The sequence below is a fragment of the Leiobunum rupestre genome, chromosome 9 (genome assembly GCF_980474605.1).
Source record: "Leiobunum rupestre chromosome 9, qqLeiRupe1.1.hap1, whole genome shotgun sequence".
NCBI lineage: Eukaryota > Metazoa > Arthropoda > Arachnida > Opiliones > Sclerosomatidae > Leiobunum > Leiobunum rupestre.
Window position 1 is genome coordinate 6,266,407 of NC_143392.1, and position 18,770 is coordinate 6,285,176.

Here is an 18,770-nt window from a genome sequence, read left to right on the forward strand (position 1 = left end):
GATGGAATAGTTCAAAACCAATATAAAAAATAAATATATACTTTTATCTTTAAAATAAAATTACATAATTTTAATGTTTGTTTACTTTAAAACTTCAGACTAATCGTTTCGATAAATTCGGTGGTGGCAGAATATGTGGTTCAGTAGGGGTAGAATGTAAGCTTTTGTATCCCTCCAAATTTTCCTCCCACAACCTTTATAGATCACATTTCATACTGTAATTTTCCAAATAAGTAATAATCATGAACCAATTTGGTTGGAAGAGGGAACACGGGACACCATAAGAGTTGGTTATTTGTGGTTAAGCAAAACTGGAAAACGACGTTTAGTTTCTAATTTTTTTTATAATTCTTAAAAAAACAAAATTCACTTTTCATCAAGTTGTCTTAGTGAATTAGGAATATTTCATCTTTTCCCCAGACCTTAGTATCGGTGTCCTATGACCAACAGTGGAAGCTGGCACCATCTGTGGTTTCTCCGCTCTTGATAAAGGGTCAGTCGCATTGTCGCAAACAGATGATGAAGTATAAAATTAGAGTTGTACAAGTCCGGGCCGGCCATAAGGGCGATCAGGTGAGCGCATGGTGCTCCCCAACAGTTCTTAATCGGTAATTTACCTAGGAAATTTACGCGGTAATTTAGCCTGGTAACTGTAATTTACAATTTTATCGGGTAAATTACGTAAATGGTATATTTACTGTTTACCAATTTCTTTTCTCTATCGTGCGAAAATAATAATAATAATAATAATAATAATAATAATAATAATAATAATAATCTTAAAAATTCCAAAATTAACGTTATTCGCGTTTTACATGGTTTAATTATATTTGGATGATCTAATTATAAAAGAAACGTCTCTTCTGCAACTGCATAGAATTTCGACATGTTTCAAGTACGAGCACTCCGGATGAAAAATTAATTTTTCCAAAGCCAAGCATCGGGCAAACTTTACATAGTACGTAGGGCAAGACTGCCGGGTACTAAATGTCATGTAATCGCAAAGATTGAATGTCGCTGACCTGGTCAATTTCAAGAGTGTGATCACATCACAAACGTCTCTAAGAACCGTAAGTGGTAATAGACGAATGTCAGCTAGTCGTTAACAGTACGAGACATATCCAGGTAAGTTCGCCCGCGGAGACTTCAGGTAAAATTGAACGAACGTCCGTTCAAGAAGTTCCAGAGAAGCAATGTCCTTCGAAGACGAAGTATGCCACGAGTATGCACGAAGTATGTCACAAATATCCATGAAGTATGTCACGACTATGCACGAAGTATGCAGTAGGTATGTCACGAAGTATGCAGTAGGTATGTCACGAAGTATGCAATAGGTATGCCACGAGTATGCACGAAGTACAAATATAAGGAAATCATTGTCAAATTCCCAAAATAATTTCGCGATATTAACTCGGTAATGCGCGGTTGGCTTTTTGCTAAAACGTCCGAAAGAGACGTAAACGCCGGGTTGTCCATTTCTTGAAACGTCAAAAAACAACTTAACCAGATTTTGAAGTTATTAACTGGGTATAGCGCGGTTGGCTTTTTCCTAAAACGTCCGAAAGAGACGTTAACGCCGGGTTGTCCATTTCTGGAAACGTCAAAAAACAACTTAACCAGATTTTGAAGTTATTAACTGGGTACAGCGCGGTTGGCTTTTTTCTAAAACGTCCGAAAGAGACGTTAACGCCGGGTTGGCCATTTCTTGAAACGTCCAAAAAGGAGTAAAAACGTATCTGACTGGCCTGAAATATAATAAGTAATAAAAAATTACTTTAATTTCGCGATATTAACTTGGTATGTCGCGGTTGGCTTTTTCCTAAAACGTCCGAAAGAGACGTAAACGCCGGGTTGGCCATTTCTTGAAATGTCAAAACGCGGTTGGCTAAAACAATATTCATCAATAACATTTCTTATATAAAATTCAATGTGAATCAACAATATTTATAATATTAATTATAATTTAAACGTATAATTTTACTAAAACATTGTGCTAAATACGTTTTTATTGCAATTTATAACTATATAATATAGGATAGTTATGTCCAACACTTTAAACTTATTTCCTCCGTCGCGAGTTCTACCGTATCTCAGAGATGTTTCTGTTGTAAATCATTTCGGCGAATGGACGTCGTTGGCTTTTTCCTAATACGTCGGAAAGACTCGTAAACACCGCGTTGGCCATATCTTCAATTGTCGAAAAAGAATTAAAAACGTATTTGACCGGCGTGAAATATAATTAGTATTAAATTAATTATCTTAATATCGTTGTATTAACTCGGTTGGCTTTTTCCTTAAACGTCCGAAAGAGACGTAAACCTCGGGTGGGTCATGTCTCTACTAAAAGGCCAACTGGAAGGTAGTCTTTTCCCCAAGAGGTACAAAAATGTTTTTGAAATATGGATAATTTAAATGAAATTATAATAAAATTTAATTTATAATGAAAAACATTTAAATGTCGCGTGAAAATCATGTAGAAACAAAGTTTCCAAAGTTGACCAAGTTCCCACATACCTTAGCTATTTAGTGGGCCAAGTTGGCCAAGTTGGCTAGTTGGCCTTTTAGTATTTGCCGAATAGGGGGCAACACAATACTTTCTATGAAACACAATTCCCAAACGTTATAGCAAGATGGGATAATTTCGCGACTGCTGATACTTGCTCAATATACAACTCTTCATCTCGTGTTTGCTGCAATTTATAATTGTAAAAGGTATGTCTTTAATTAATATTATTATATTTTATTTCATTGTAAAACATTTTCTTAAAATACTAGCCAGCTAATCTGAAGTGTAAAATAGTGTTCCATAAGGGTATTTACAAGTCGTAGAAAATGTAAAAACAGCATTTAGTCATACCGATCTTTATAAAGTAATTGTAGAAGACAATATCGATAGTACCTTTCCAAATTTAGATATTTGCTTTCGTATATTTTTAACATTGATGGTTACAAATTGCTCAACAGAGCGTTCATTTTCTAAGTTGAAATATATAAAAAATAACAACAGGTCGACTATGCAACAAGACAGACTGGATGCGTTATCTATACTTAGCATTGAAGCTGATGTTTTACGTAAAATTAATGTCGAAACTGTGATAAAAGAATTTGCAAACAGAAAATGTCGTAAAAGAGTTTTCAAATCCAACTGAATTTACTGAAGTTAAACTAGAAGTTTTTTTATTACAACTTTCTGCGGGGTGTACGGCAATTAATTAGTTCCTAGTTTTCTAATGTTCCTATATTCAAGTGTGATTTAGTCTTTTCGATAATTAAAATATAATTTTACTGTTTATTGTATTTATTTTTTCCATAGCGGTCCGAGGGCATAGTTGCACGGACTCGTGAGCCTCGCGAGCTCACGTGTTAATTTCCCATAGGAAGGGCTTGTCTCTGGCTCGCGGTACTATACTTTCTATGGATAGGGCTCACGAGTCCGTGAAACTATGCCCAGAGGGCAACAAAATGTTGGAAGTGCTTAGGGCAACAAAAGGGTTAATCCGCCCCTGTGGCCGGGTTACAATGCGTAGGAGGGTGGTGGCAAGCCCTGCATGCCACGCGTTCGAGCCAACAGCTCCCTACACTAGCTATTACCGTTAACCTCAACAAGTTTTTCTCTTGTACAGCTCTGTATAGCTGAATAGACTTGACTTCTGGTTAAAGGGGCTCCAAAGTTCGGTGGCAAAAAAAAATAAAATTGAGCATGCTTTTCACCCCCCCCCCCTCCAACCCCTCAGAGTCAACCGTAAATTTCGCCCTTTACTGACTTTACACACATTTTGCCACCGAACTTTGGAGCCCCTTTAATAACTTGGTATTTTTCGGAATATTTAAAGTAGCAATCCAATCCGGATCACTTTTCTCCCATCATGGATAACCCGACACAAAGTGTTTGCTACATACCCGGGAATCTACTGTGGCTTTGAAATTTACTCTGTTTATAATTTTAGCCCATAACCTAAGTCGGGCTTTAGGAATTCGGTGGAATTTTACGAGGGGCTAACCACTCTTAGAAAGTCTGTACACCGGATTACGCTTAGATTACCACTGCCAAAGGCAGGGACTTCAAAGATTACGCGTAATCCCATTAGTACAGTTAAAGGTACGGCTCTGTACACCGATTACGCGGAGTGATCAGCCCCTCGGAATTTTATATTTGGGTCTCTGCTTTTGCCTTTACACCAAACAAAACGACATCAAACCATTACTAAATTAAAAAAAACTACTTGTAAGTGTTACCCAGGTCACTCGTCCATAATTCCATTGATTTAACAGGGCAGAATAACAAATATGGCCGCCCGTATGATCCAAACATTAGGTCTGCGCAAGCGCTGAATTTCCCTCTTTTACCCTCCCAATTTTCCGTCGAAAGGGAGTATAGTCTTCCAGCAGATCTTATTGATTTGCTTACCAAAAAGCATTTCGTACTACAGTCAGAGGCGTAGCGAGGGGAGGGGAGGGCAGGCGGGGCATCCGCCCCGGGCGCCACTCAATAAGGGGCGCCAAAAACTGTTTGATGACCTTTTTGTCAACGGAAAACGTTGCATTTTGGGGATTTTTAATGCTAAAAGGGCGCCATTTAAGAGATTCGCCCAGGGCACCACAAAGTACCCTCGCTACACCACTGACATTTCATTTATATCCAGAAAAATTCGTAACTTAAACCCCTTTAGCACCCGAGATAGAAGCGTTTTACCATTTAATTGGCGATGAGTTGTCGAGATGCAGGGGTATCGTAAGACGTTTCTTTTGAAATCGCCAATAAATCTCATACTGACACGATCTCGGTACCAACTGGTTAAATTGCTCATAAAACCGAAACACTATTAATTTTGTAAAATATTTTTCACTATTTTATAGTAAGGTTCAGGGTACGTGTGTATAAAATTTACGAGCTATATGGCAATTCTGAACAATTAGAGTGTATTTAACTATAAGGTTAAGTTAATAAAAACCACTAATGGACTAAAAGTCCATAATAAAAAGGTGGCAATAAAGCTAAACCCTAACAAATATAAATTCATTATATGTATACATTTCGATTAATTAATCAATTAATCTTGAGGTGGCGGTTGATTAACTACATAATATCTCCTACTTTGAAAGTAAACCTTTATTGAGACAAGTTTAAACTTAAACTAAACATGAAAAACTTTAAGAATCTCCATCAATTTAAGAACAATATCTGAAAAAATTTACAAATGCGAAATGCGTCCATGAATACCTCCATCAAATGAATTGTTTTGAAGACAGTTTGTAAAATATACTTTCGAAATTAAATAAATCGGAAAGAATTAAAACCAAAATTGACGTGGTTGAAAGAAAGGCTGGTTCTTGCTCGTGACTGTTCGATGCGCCCATTTGGTTTCCAGATGGAACATAAACTCGAAGGTGACCTTGGAGGGTTTTATTGGTAGTGAAGTTCCGGCCGAAACAGGGGCGTTTGTGGGCCTTTTCCACTTGAGAGTGAAGTGCTCTTTTGTGGCGAATTAAATAACGCTTTGTTGCAGACGCGTACCCACAGTGGTCACAATGAAATGGCTTTTCGCCGGAGTGAGTTTTTCTGTGCTGAATCAAATCACCCTTCTTTGCAGACGCGTAGCTACACTGGTCACACTGAAATGGTTTATCACCCGAATAAGTTCTTTTGTGGGCAATCAAATCAGTCTTACGTACAGACGCGTACCTACACTGGTCGCATTGAAATGGTTTTTCGCCGGAGTGAGTTCTTTTGTGGGCAATCAAATCACCCTTCTTTGCAGACGCGTAGCTACACTGGTCACACTGAAATGGTTTATCACCCGAATAAGTTCTTTTGTGGGCAATCAAATCAGTCTTACGTACAGACGCGTACCTACACTGGTCGCATTGAAATGGTTTTTCGCCGGAGTGAGTTCTTTTGTGGGCAATCAAATCACCCTTCTTTGCAGACGCGTAGCTACACTGGTCACACTGAAATGGTTTATCACCCGAATAAGTTCTTTTGTGGGCAATCAAATCAGTCTTACGTACAGACGCGTACCTACACTGGTCACACTGAAATGGTTTTTCGCCGGAGTGAGTTCTTTTGTGGGCAATCAAATTTTTTTGAACTTTTAGTTTTTTTTTTCATATTTACTTATTATAAGAAATATTTAAATGCCATTGTGAGGGAGATAAATAAGATTTCGTTTAAGTTCGCTTTGAAAATATTTAAGCCTAGGCCTGACATAGGCCCAACTTTTAAAATAACAGGCAATGTCAATGGCAGTTTTGGGAGAAGCAGTGACTGAAGGTCCTTAGTATTAACCTTTGTATTTAAAGGTTATTTCACATTTAAAGTAGGTAATATTATATTTATTATTATGTTTGTAGAAACGTAGATAAACAAAAACCTTATGAAGATTAATTATATCCCAGAAAAAATACATTACACTAAAGAATGGCACGAATTGACGACAATCATTGAATTAAACAGCAGCAATCATACTGATAATTGTCTTATTTTTCAAAACTTTACCTTCTATTTAATAATATGCTTTTACTCTTAGAAGCTTAACCAAGATAAATGTCTCGCACTCTGCCTAAATTCAACATTCCACTGCTAAACAACATAAGAGATAGTACTCAACGAAGACCGATATTTACAATGTTAAATGAAGTGTTTAAAAAAAAACGGATATTGCAGTAATTATAGTCCTGGGTTGTTGTTCCACTAGGCTCACTAAACTTCCTGAAGTAACTTTTACCAAATCATCAATTTGAAAGCCCGCCGTTTGTTAACATTTCAAATTGCCCCGAGGCTTAAGAAAACCCGAACTTTATCGTCCATCGCAAATGTGTCAAAGAAGCATCGAGGAGCCATAACAACAAACAACGCAAATAGTTATCCAAAACGTTTGCATATAAGATAAAAATCTTTACAAGAAACGGTCTACCACGTTTAAAAACTACATTAAACTCGATTGACGTGGGCCAATAATCAAATGCTGGTTCTTAAGGTGACGTAATTTAAAATCGAATTATTATTTTCAGTAACTTAAACTAGATGGCGACGAGTCGTTGCGGTAATCACTCTTTGAATCGTGATTGGCTGATAATGACGAAACCTCCGAAAATGTAATTGGCCCATTTTGTATTTATACGGAATCATTCTATATTATAAGATTTCTATGGTTCAGCCGAAGTGATCTGAAACGCTGGGACGCGCAACGGTCACTGTTCAATGTTCACACGACGGCATCCAAACGTTTCGGGCGCGCTCGCATCGTTTTAGAGGGTAGGTGTGAACGCGGCTATTAAGGGTTGAATTTTTTTTTCTTCTGTTTCGGTACTTCGTAGTACCGGCGACATCTCCATACAAAGCGGTAAGGCGCCGAGTCATCTGGGTATAATTACATTTTTTATTCCATTTCACACAATCGATGCTCTTCGCCAAAAGATTTTATTTTGCAACCATTCGATCATTAGCAAAACTTTTAAATTAAATTAAAAAAATTAACACGTGACAAGGTCTACCAGACGCAAGACAAAGAAAAATTAGAAAGCTTCACCCAAAATCGGCAAAACCTAACCTAATCTACACTAACCAATTAAATTAAACAATTAAATCTTCATTTGTGGCAAAAACATACCCACGTGACAAGGTGTACCAGACGCAAGCCAAAAAAATAAAAAGGAATAAGGCCGCTGTAGTTTACTTCACCCAAATTTAATCTCAGGGCTTACAGGGTTTTGTAGTCAAAATCAGGGGCAATATCATTGCTAGCCAACTATTCCTCAAGCGTTTGTTTTGTTGGTAGACACTATACTGATTGAAGAGGAATATATTAGTCTATTCTTTTTTAATCATAAAATAATTGTCAGTAAAATGTTTAGCACATATAGCGTGTAGGTATTCTGTTGATTTATTTATTTATTAGTTGGTCCTCGAGTTTTAAAGCCACAAAATGGAACTGAAATTTTTCAGTAAAAATATTACGAACGCGTTGCCACGGGTATTTTTCCTTAGGAAATTTGAAAAAAGATAAAAGATAATTTCTTGTTTTCTCTGATCAAACTGGCCCTGGCATATTTAAAACTTCAATAAACTTGTCGAAATATTGAAAAAATAACGCAATTAATGTTTGCGTCGTCAAAAATGCTTTAATATCAATGAAATAAGCCGTTTCATTTTTGCGTAGTCAAAAACACATCTTCAAAACACGCGCGAGAAGTGCGGCAGTGCTGGTGGCGCCCTCTGTCAACGGGGATCTGTGATCACTCACGCACTTTTTTCTTTACTATACACTCTCTGCTAGTAGCGCCATCTAGTAGCATTTGGTGGTGGCGTGACATCTAGCGGAAAAGTATGGAGAGTTTTTAAATAAAATAATATTTTCGTCTGCTTGTTGTTGAAGGCGTTACTTGGCGGCTTATACGAATGTAAATATTATGAAAATGTTTTTTAGCTTTAGAAATAAGTAAAATAAGTAAATTTGAAACTTTTCAATTATAAAAAAATCTTGAAATCTTCCTTGATTTATATGGCAATGATATATTTTATCTTTTCGCAGTAATTTGAATGAAAATAATGGAAATAAAAATTAAGAATATAATAATATAAAAAAATATAAAAATTAAGAACAGATAAAATTAATTAAATGGCAATGATATATTTTATCATATAAAGGAATTTGGGAAATGTTTGAAGATGCAAAACACTAACACTTTCCAAAGATTCAAAGAGTGCCACAACAAGTTTTAAAATAACATCCATTACATGAAAATGACGAAAGTAATTTTATATTAAAGTTTCAAGATTAATTGCTTCTATCCATTTTTGACATGGACACACTTACATTTTTCCATGAATATATCTAGCTATGAATATACAATAGCAATAGCCTCTCTAACCTTCCGCTAAAATTTGGGTTGGGCTTATCTAGTCACGTGATCCATCACATCTGCTCCGACCGAGTGAGGAGCATGCCGTCATTTCCTTCAGTCTCCTGATTGGCTGAAAACGCTTCACTGGTCTCGAAAGTTGCCACCCAAATCAAATCGACATGATAGAAGGGCTATATCGTAGGGTTGGATATTCATAGCTAGATATATTCATGAGTTTTCATATTCCTTCCAGGTTTTGAGGATTGAAATTCTTGTGAAACCTGTAGTAACCAATGTGAGAACTGAAAAGTTTTTAACTGTTTTATAATAGCAAATTGTCTGCTTAGTAGACAATTCAGCAGCTTATGAAATTCTCTTGTTGGCTTCGCTCTATGTAAATTATAAAGGCAAATTTTAAATTTTCATTAAATTCATCGTTAAATTAAATCTTTCTGGTAAGTCATAGATAACTAGGGCAATTTCCAATTACTTTTATAATGTATTTATTTTATACATTTTAATTTTTGGTTATATTTTCTTTAAATATTTTTCAATAACTTGGATTTCTCTCTTAAAAATATTCCACCAAATCATTCAATGTTTTAAATTTCAGTTTCGTATTTGGAATGTATATTTTATCAATAACGCATAGAGGTACCTCTATGCATTCTTGATTTTATGTATGATATTTGAATTGATTTTGCAAAAAGTCGTATTTGCATACCCCATAGGCCTACTTATAATAATTATTTATAAAATATATTTTTTACAAAAACACTGGCAAAGCCTTTTTGGGGTGATTACTGAGTCATACACAAATTTACAAATTAAAGAAAATTGATAATAACCATTTTAAATATTCAATAAAATTAAAATAAATAAAATAAAATGTAACATAAAACTTTTTAAGAATCTTAATAACTTTGAGCAAGCCAATTATTAAAAGAAACTCCATTTCAGCTCGTCAACTATTTCATGTCCGAGCACTTGGTATTGGTAAGGAAAACAAATCCTTCAATGCCACCAAAGATAATTTAAACTCGTACCCTAGATTCGAATACTGAGAGCTTTCCCATTGACGGTTTTGTTACGAAGCGTTTACCCTTTTCCGGCACGTGACCTCAGAAAAATCGGGCTCCATCGGTTGTGGCACGGCCAAATTCGATCACGCGCTATATAGCGTGGCAGCGCGTGATCGAAGTTGGCCGTGGTTGCGGTAAGGCGCAAACCATGGAGCGAATTGTTTTGTGAGTTCCGGGTAAACGCTATCGGCAACGCGCGAGCTAGGAGTAGTAAAGGGGGGTTGTTTTTACTACTCCTAGGCGCGAGAGAGTGATTTCGAATTTAGGGTACGAGTTTAAATTATCTTTGATGCCACACATTCGGCAAATTTAATCTAGTAAGGCAGGCCAGACCTCCTGGTGTCTACAGTCATAAAGTCACCAATATCAAAGATCTGACGAACCTCACGAGGGTTAGTAAGTCGCAAACTGATAAGGGCCAAAGGTGAAGCGTCTCACGAGTCACGACGTCTGCAATATGGAATGTGTATTTAACCAAGATTAAAGGGCACATGACCAACTAGCAAACATTATTTCAAAAGGTTTGCCACTCTTCACAAAAAATAGATAATTTAAAAATGGGCCTAAAACGTCAGGGAAAATTCAGGGAAAAGTCAGGGAATTAAATTTTATCTTGACACTTCTTTAAGGTAATTTTACTCTAGATCTATAACCAATTCTATGATGATCATTTATTTCTTTGAAAGTTTGACCGATTTTTTCAACATTGCAATAACCTTTTTACTGAAATAGAAGTCCATTTACATTAAATCCTGATAAAAGTCAGGGAAAATCTATTAAAATGGTCAGGGAATTTGAATTAGAAAATTTTGTGGCAACCCTGTTCAACTTGATTTCACCATTTTCGGAGAATTTTCATAGAGTAAATTAACATTAGTTTGAAGTTTTTTTTTAAGAGAAACTTGTATCAATTTCGATTCTTGTACATAAGCCTACAATAATATATTTTTTAATTTTAGTATGATTTTATAAAAAAAAAAGAAGCCAAAATCATTAATTCAAAAATGATTACCACTGAATATTAAATTGATTTTTAAGTTGTTTTGGGGCTATTTCATAGCCTCATTTCTTTTGTGAATAGTTTTCATAGATAAAATATTAATATTTAAATTATAGTTTATTTGATTTTAAAATAAAAGAACATGTCACAAAAAATTTTATATTTATTAAATGGTATATAACATCACAAAATTTCTTGGTAGTAAAAACAAGTAGGAGTTACTATTTACAGAAATACAATGAAATTTGCACCAAATGTGTGATTTGCCTCTATAAAAAAGCACCCGTTTGATTAGCCAGATCTCCAAACTACGTGGTTATGTTTATCAGTCTCACACTCCTCGGAGTTATGTTACCACAGAACATTAAAAACATCTTGTTCTTGAAAATTAAGACGCAAGATGGGAAGTACATTAATTAACAACTCCTTAAAACATCTAGGAAAGACAAACAGCAAATTTCTCTAAATTTTATTCGGGACGGAGGTTTTTCTCCTCAACCAATTTTAACCACTGGCTTCGATTAGACAGGACACCGGTCAAAAGAGGAGTCAGCTTTTCTGATATTTTAGAGAAAGCCTAAAAAGAGTTTCAACGCAAAAATGTCAATAAAATAGATAAAGCAGTCAAAGTTATTTGCGAATACTTTTCATACTGACATCGTAAACTGGAACACAGATTGCATCTATAAACCGAACTTGCATTATCGGAAGTTCATCTTTCTTCTCACGATTCATCATATCCTAAAGAAGATTGTACGTGACAGAAATTAAATTACTGTTATTAATCGCCAATAAAAAATATTTTATTACTATTGGCTCAAGGTTCAATTCTTGCTTCTCTATATCACCTTGCTGAAAAAACTCACTCGCAACGAGTTCAGCGACAACCCGTTGAATTTCCCACGGTTTAGTAATAGCAGCTACATCACAGGCAGTCATTAGCATTGATCTAAATGTAAAAAAACCTCTAAAGGGCAAATACAAGGTAGAAAACATTCAAGTCTGTAATTTTACCTTAAAAGTTGCCGATGTTCTTCATTTTTCCAATTGAAATCTTCAGAATCAACAAGTTTAAAAAAATTACCCCTTCTCCTAAAATAAACTGCCAAGTCTGTCGCTAAGATGGCTTCTTCTAACAGATGAACAACTTTAGCAAATTCTTCGGTTGTTAAATGGCTTAGAATTTGGTTTCCCTATAGTGCGTGAAAACCATTAGAAAGCTTGCTTGGTAAAACCAACAATATAAATTACCTGACTATTGAGAATCATGATACTTTGGTCAAAATGATGATGTTCCATAGTGGAAGTTGAGTAAAGCTGAGCCAACGGAGAACAAGACCTGATGTGGGACACCCATTAGGACTCTGGTAATCAGGCCAAAAAAAATCACCGACACCTAAACAAGCACCGTCACACAACACCAATCAAAATTTTCAAACGTAGTTAAAAATCACAAAAGGGCTTGTACAATTTGATAAAAAAGAATTCAAGCTTTTCGACATGCTAGAGAGAATTTTGATTGGTGCAAACGGCCAAAGATAATATAGATCTTGTACCAAAGATTCGAAGAAAGAACTTGCAAATTGACAGTTTCGTAACCAAGCAATTACCCTAGGGCTGTGCGAGAAGTGGTTTTAGGCAATCAAGTCGGGTACCCTGTACTGAAATACTTTTCATCGAGTATCGAGTCTGGTAGTATTTTTGTTGAGTACTCGTTTAAGCTAAAATATCCTTATTCAAGTAGTCGAGTTGTTAAGAAAAACTTTCAGGAAATATTCTTTAATTATTGATAACGGTATACTTGATTATTCGTAGCTTTATTAAACTTGTTATAAGATAATTCATAGCAAATTAAGGATTTAAAACTAAATATTTCATAACCTAAGCCTAACGGCACCGAAACCGCCATACAAACTCAAGCAGAAGAAAAGCCGAAGTGTCAAAATGTTGTTGCGGCGGAGACACAAAATAGTAGAGTACCCGAGTACAATAGGAAAAATAATAACCCAACGAATTCAGCAAAGGCGGCTTATTCGAGTACCTGAATGTTAATTTTTGATACTCTATAATCAACGAGTATTGCATTTTTCTTAATCGAGTTACGAGTTCGCGTACCCGACCTAAAAAATTGTCTGCTACTCGATGATGATCAAGTACTCGCACCAGTGGCATAGACAAGGGGGGGGGTTTCTGTGTCACTTTGGCTGAACTAAATTTTAACCCCCTTCTTTCTTAAGTATTTTACATAGTTTAAACCCCTCCCTCAAAGCACAGCCCTAGATTACCCACTTCTGGAACAATAACTCCGAAAAATTGGGCTCCGTTGGTTGCTGTAATGTGTTATCTATAGCTGGTTACCATGGTAACTATGGAGCTAATTTTTACTGAGTTTGGGCAGGAAATGGGTAAACGCTTTTGACTATGAGCGAGGCAGCAACTTCGAATCTATGGTACAAGGTTTATATTATCTTTGATACGGCTGTGTTTTCCATAGATGTTACAAAAATATACTCACTTAATTTGGAAGGAGTTATTTGTGCCTCGATGGTCCAGGTCGTGGCAGAGACAAGCAACTAATAAGGCTAACGTTTCTAATTCACCCAAAACCCTCCACAACTGCGTATTCTTTAATAAAAAGTATTAATCAGACTTAATTGAAAATTGGATATTTAAAGAGCTTTATTCATACCGTAAGAATTCCAAACATCATTTGTCCAACATTAAATGCATGCCTCCAATTGTGGTAAGTAACATTGCGGTAATTTTTCCTAACACTATGCAACCACCGACATAATACCTAAATAAAACCAGTTATTAGAATAAGAGTTATCAACGTACTGCATAAATAAAAATAAGAAAAACGCCTACCAAATAGTCAATATGAAATCTTTCCACCAAATCTAAATCTAAAAACATTCGTATACAGGCTTTTAACATATCATCATCTTCTAAACTAAAATCATTAAACTTCAGATCGTGCAAATTGAGAGCTTGTGTAGAAGGAATCGTGAGTGCCTGCTTAGAAAGAAAAATTACCATTTATCAGATTCACTTCAACAAGGCAAACGTTTAAGATAAAATAATTACTCTCAGTCTCTCAGCGTCTTCTATTGGCGCAGCTGCGTGATACGACAATACTTCTAGCGTCACCCTCTGTTTAGCCATTGCTCGGACGGCTTTTTCGTACATTTGTGTGTTGTGAAGCCCCATACCACAAAAAATGGCAAAAGCCTAAGAAAAACCAAACAGGACAACGCACGTTACATAAGAAAAAACCAATAGTGTTGTCTTCTGATACGATTTTGAAACTTTGTAACGTCACAGCTGTAGTGTTAATAGTGGCTGCCATGACAGTTAGTTTTTTATCAATAGGCAAATTACAATGGTGACGTCGCAGGGTTTCAGACGACAACACTATATAATAATAAACAGTTTTTACCTCAAATAGGTTTTCATCATTTTTGTTGAAAGGGGTATGATTCATTTTATTAATTAGTTGACTAACTCCTATAATTTTCCTATCGGCATTCCTAATTGGCATGCAAAGAATACTGGAATGGTGAAAATTGCTTCCTTCATCTACCTGAAGAGAATAATTTAAATGAAGTTTGGTAAACTATGCGCAAAATTTACAGCTAACTAAGAAAAAATTAAGATACTCACACTTGGATCAAATCGATCATCTTCATAGGCATCCGTTATATTTACAGTCTTGAAATATATTTTAAATTTCTTGTAATTAAGGCAAAGGTTAATTTTCATATTATACGTACCTCTCCCGTAGTTGCTACATAACCGGTTATACCAATATTTATTGGAAACCTCCCTTCAAATGGACTAGATAAGCATAATTTTATTAATATATATCAAGCGTTTCATTAATTTTATTTAAAAAAATTAATGCTTTATAACTGTACCTCGTCCTCGAATTTGAATCTTCTTCCTCTTTATCATGAGCTTCCAAGTCAAATACTCTTGAAAATGTTCCCTTCAGAAGTGAAAACTTTAAATTAATCATTGAATAGAACCATGTCTATACATTATTATTATTATTATTATTATTATTATACAGGTCTAAAAATTATCATTACAAAATAATAAGTTATTTATATCGATTCCAGAAAATAATTATCGCACGCCTGCAAATTGGCGGTAAATTTGAATGTTGGGGGAACATAGACGTTAAATTTGAGAAATAATTTTTTTTTGATAAGGCTTTAAATGAGTTCGAACGATTGAAATAAAAAGTCTAACTTTTAAAAGTAAGAGTTTTAATCGGTTTTCAGCCAATTGAAAAATTATCGTAAGCAGAATTATCGAAAAATGACGGCCCAAAAATTAGTTAAAAATTATCGACGTATACGATAATTATCGTACGTCATTTAGAAATAATTCTATGACACTTTAAATAAGAATTTTATTAAAAAAAATAGGTTGAAAATTTTAAAATTATATTTTATTTGTTTTAAAATTCACAAAGCGTTGATTTGCATAAAATGCGGAATAAGCTAAAATCCACCATTGGCAATCCGTTTTGCGTCTAGTTCAGTAGCTAAACAAAAGACTAAATGAAAATGAGAAAACTCACCTTTGTCGACTCCGCAACCAGTAAAACCTGACATCTTTCACACTGAAGAAGAGACTGCGTGTGCGTCATGATTCGGTACACTACGTGTTCAATTGTGCTTTGCTCTTCAAACACCATTCGGGCCAAGTCCAAAAGAACCTAAATAAAAACAGAAATAACGTCAATATTGGCGATTGTAAATGTGAGGGCTGCAATTTCATTTCACAACAAGTCCTAATGGTTAAAACATGAAATTCGCTGTTTTAAAAGGGAAATTTCTAAACTTTGCACTAGCTGAAATAACATTCCAAGTACTAACAAAATAAACATTTGTAGAAGAGAGGGTGTCAGCCGATAATTTTCATAAATGAAAAGGATAAATTAAGATAAAACCAGTTGAATCTATTTTATTATTATTCAATTTTAATTGTCCTTTTATTGGGACGATCATTAGCTTAAGTATCATTCAGAAACTAGCGGTGTGATAAAATATTCTAGCCTTTTTTCTTTTGTAAAATAACGCAGAATGAACCTTCGTTAAAATGGGGTTTAATGTTATTACAAATCTTTCTTTTTGTCCAAGTACCGGATCTCGCCCTTAGGGATATATATAAAACAAGATGTCTTGACACCATAATTCATACCATCCCCCTTGATAGGTTAAGTAAATTTTGCGCGTCAAAGGAAAATCCAGACTTATCTCGATAAAATAATAAACGCTTCAAAAATATCAGCGTCAAAGCTCAATTTAGGGAGATACGGGGATTTGTACGATGTCACAAAGACATTTCTTAAATTTAAAAGATTTAACTAGAGACCTAAATAATATGGGCCAAGAGCCAACCAGAAAATATGATTTCCAATTAAATAAATTCACCTTGCTAACCAAAGGAAGCCAACTGCGATCCATACTCGAGTCAAACAAAGTCAGCTAGGTTCGACATTAACTTTGGTTTAATTTTTCAAAATGCAAAAACGGCGAGCATCTACGCAAAAAATCTCCATTAGGCCTAACACATTTTTTTAAGCGTCGATGCAAAAAAATCTCCGTTTGGCCTAACACATTTTTTTATGCATCTATGCAAAAATCTCCGTTAGGCCTAACACATTTTTTTGCGTCGATGCAAAAAAATCTCCGTTAAGCCTAACACATTTTTTAAGCGTGTGTTTTGAAAATTAGCCCTTACAATGACCATATAAAGAGTATCTTGCACGTCCAGGCTGGATGTATTAATTCTTTCTAACGAGTCGCTTAATTTTTATTGAAGCGTCTATTTAAAAACCAATATCTGGTTACCAATTTAAAAAATGGAGTAAAAATTTAAAATGGGCAATAGCCCAAATTCGTAATTTATTAGTAAGGGCGTAATATTTCCTATCGTTTGATCTATTATTGACCGTTCTAGACTTAACTAATGGAGAGTTATTTAGAATTCCGCGGCGGCGTCGGCATCGACTACACCATACGTGAAACTAATACGTACAAATCCCCTGGGGATTGGATGTAAAAAAACGTTCCTCCTCTCACTGTTTAAAAACCTGGACTGGAAAAAAAGAAAACTAGTTCATCACAATTTACTCTAGGCTGTATAATTAAACCTTATAATCCTACACCATTTAATTTGGCAAAGAATCCGTAATTCTTTTGAGCGAAATCTGTCACTCTACGCCGAGCGAAAAAAGGAATGATAGATGTCGCAACGAGTAGCCCCTATTATTTATTCAGGGCAAAAGCGAACTTTATAAAGTCATTGAATTTTTCGCTCTTTAAAGGGATTTAAACGCCGCTTATTATATTTTACTCTGTCCCTCTTTTTCGCGCTCAATGATAACGACGCCTAAAAATTTACCTTTTTTTTCATTCTACCTTAATTTTCGCCCCAACGACCAACTCAAAATGGGTAACACGTACTCTGGTTAAATAGCAAAATAATTGCGGTTCTTACATTTCATTTAAAAAAGCGCCCCTTCTTCCCAGAGAGCCCTCGCCGAAAATGCCCTTATCAGGCCATTGTTCAAAATGTTCTCCAAAAAGAGTAATTTTACTTTCTGACAGAATTAAAACACTATTTTTCTGTACGCTCTACGGTCTCTGCTTTCCAAACAATGGGATATAATGGGAATCAGAATAATAACTCTTATTAAAAGTTAGGTATTTATTTTATTTCTACTAGGGGAGCATGACTATGTTGACACGATGTTTGGCGTTGCTCCTAACACAATTTTTTGGCGTCGATGCAAAAAAGCTCCGTTAGGCCTAACACAATTTTTTTGCGTCGATGCAACAAATATCCGTTAGGCCTAACACAATTTTTTTGCGTCGATGCAATAAATATCCGTTAGGCCTAACACAAGTTTGCTATTTATTTATTTATTTCTACTAGGGGAGCATGACAATGTTGACACGATGTTTGGCGTTGCTCCTAACACAATTTTTTTTGCGTCAATGCCACTAATTTCCGTTAAGCCTAACACAAGTTTGAGATATATTTATTTATTTCTACTAGGGGAGCATGACAATTTTTACACGATTTTCAAATTTGGCGTTGCTCCTAACACAATTTTTTTGCGTCGATTCAAAAAATCTCCGTTAAGCCCAACATAAGTTTGGTATTTATTTATTTATTTCTACTAGGGGAGCATGACAATGTTGACATGGTTTTTGGCAGTAAGCCTGCACTCAAATCTTCAAATTTGTACAAGAAAAATAGCATTATATTTCTAAAAATATAAAATTATTGGATTTTATAGGACTATATGTCATTTCATTTACTAACTTATTTAGTTAAATAAATATTGGATTTTCACTTAAAAAATAGAAACTATTTAACCACTTTATCCCAAAAATATACTAGTAGCTAACTATGTTAACAATAACAACCGTATAGACTAGAATGACTTTGTATAGGAATTTATCCTAAAGCTAAATCTATCAATTTAACTGACAAGTGAGTGGCGTGATTTGAAATGGGCAAAATATCAAAATGGACAATAAAATAAAATATATTTTCGAATGAAATAATTACCTGATTCCTTTTGTTTTCCAATTGGGACCGTTCGTACAACTGAGCATTCCGTAGGCCGATGCCACAGAATTGAAGATACTGAGAAAATACCTGTGAAGTAGATTAGAATTACGTCAGTAGAGTTGAAGAAAATAATATTTACCGTAGTAAATCAGATTTGAATGGATTATTTAAACAATTTATGGCTCTTTTACTGACAAATTGTTTCATAAATTTCGTACAACGTTAATACAAACTAAAATTTTACTTAT

The 18,770-nt window shown here is 35.0% G+C and overlaps 1 protein-coding gene across 3 annotated transcripts in view; it reads right to left on the reverse strand.

Annotated features, from left to right (window-relative positions):
- Nucleotides 1-11,076: 11,076 nt before the first annotated feature.
- LOC149926369 (dual 3',5'-cyclic-AMP and -GMP phosphodiesterase 11-like) overlaps nt 11,077-18,770 on the reverse strand; it is a 52,957-nt gene continuing 45,263 nt past the window's right edge. For 2 of the 3 annotated variants that reach the window (XM_090158048.1, XM_090158046.1), the window contains exons 4-18: nt 18,520-18,609; nt 15,515-15,652; nt 14,844-14,914; nt 14,700-14,763; nt 14,590-14,637; nt 14,366-14,509; nt 14,014-14,157; nt 13,795-13,944; nt 13,616-13,723; nt 13,442-13,551; nt 12,178-12,265; nt 11,941-12,119; nt 11,737-11,875; nt 11,584-11,667; nt 11,077-11,503 (exon numbers count right to left, since the gene is read on the reverse strand). In XM_090158048.1, the coding sequence (XP_090014174.1) occupies nt 11,396-11,503; nt 11,584-11,667; nt 11,737-11,875; nt 11,941-12,119; nt 12,178-12,265; nt 13,442-13,551; nt 13,616-13,723; nt 13,795-13,944; nt 14,014-14,157; nt 14,366-14,509; nt 14,590-14,637; nt 14,700-14,763; nt 14,844-14,914; nt 15,515-15,652; nt 18,520-18,609 (1,665 nt within the window). In that variant the 3' untranslated portion in view covers nt 11,077-11,395. The remainder of the gene's footprint in view (nt 11,504-11,583; nt 11,668-11,736; nt 11,876-11,940; nt 12,120-12,177; nt 12,266-13,441; nt 13,552-13,615; nt 13,724-13,794; nt 13,945-14,013; nt 14,158-14,365; nt 14,510-14,589; nt 14,638-14,699; nt 14,764-14,843; nt 14,915-15,514; nt 15,653-18,519; nt 18,610-18,770) is intronic. The other variant, XM_090158047.1, reaches the window with a different exon arrangement.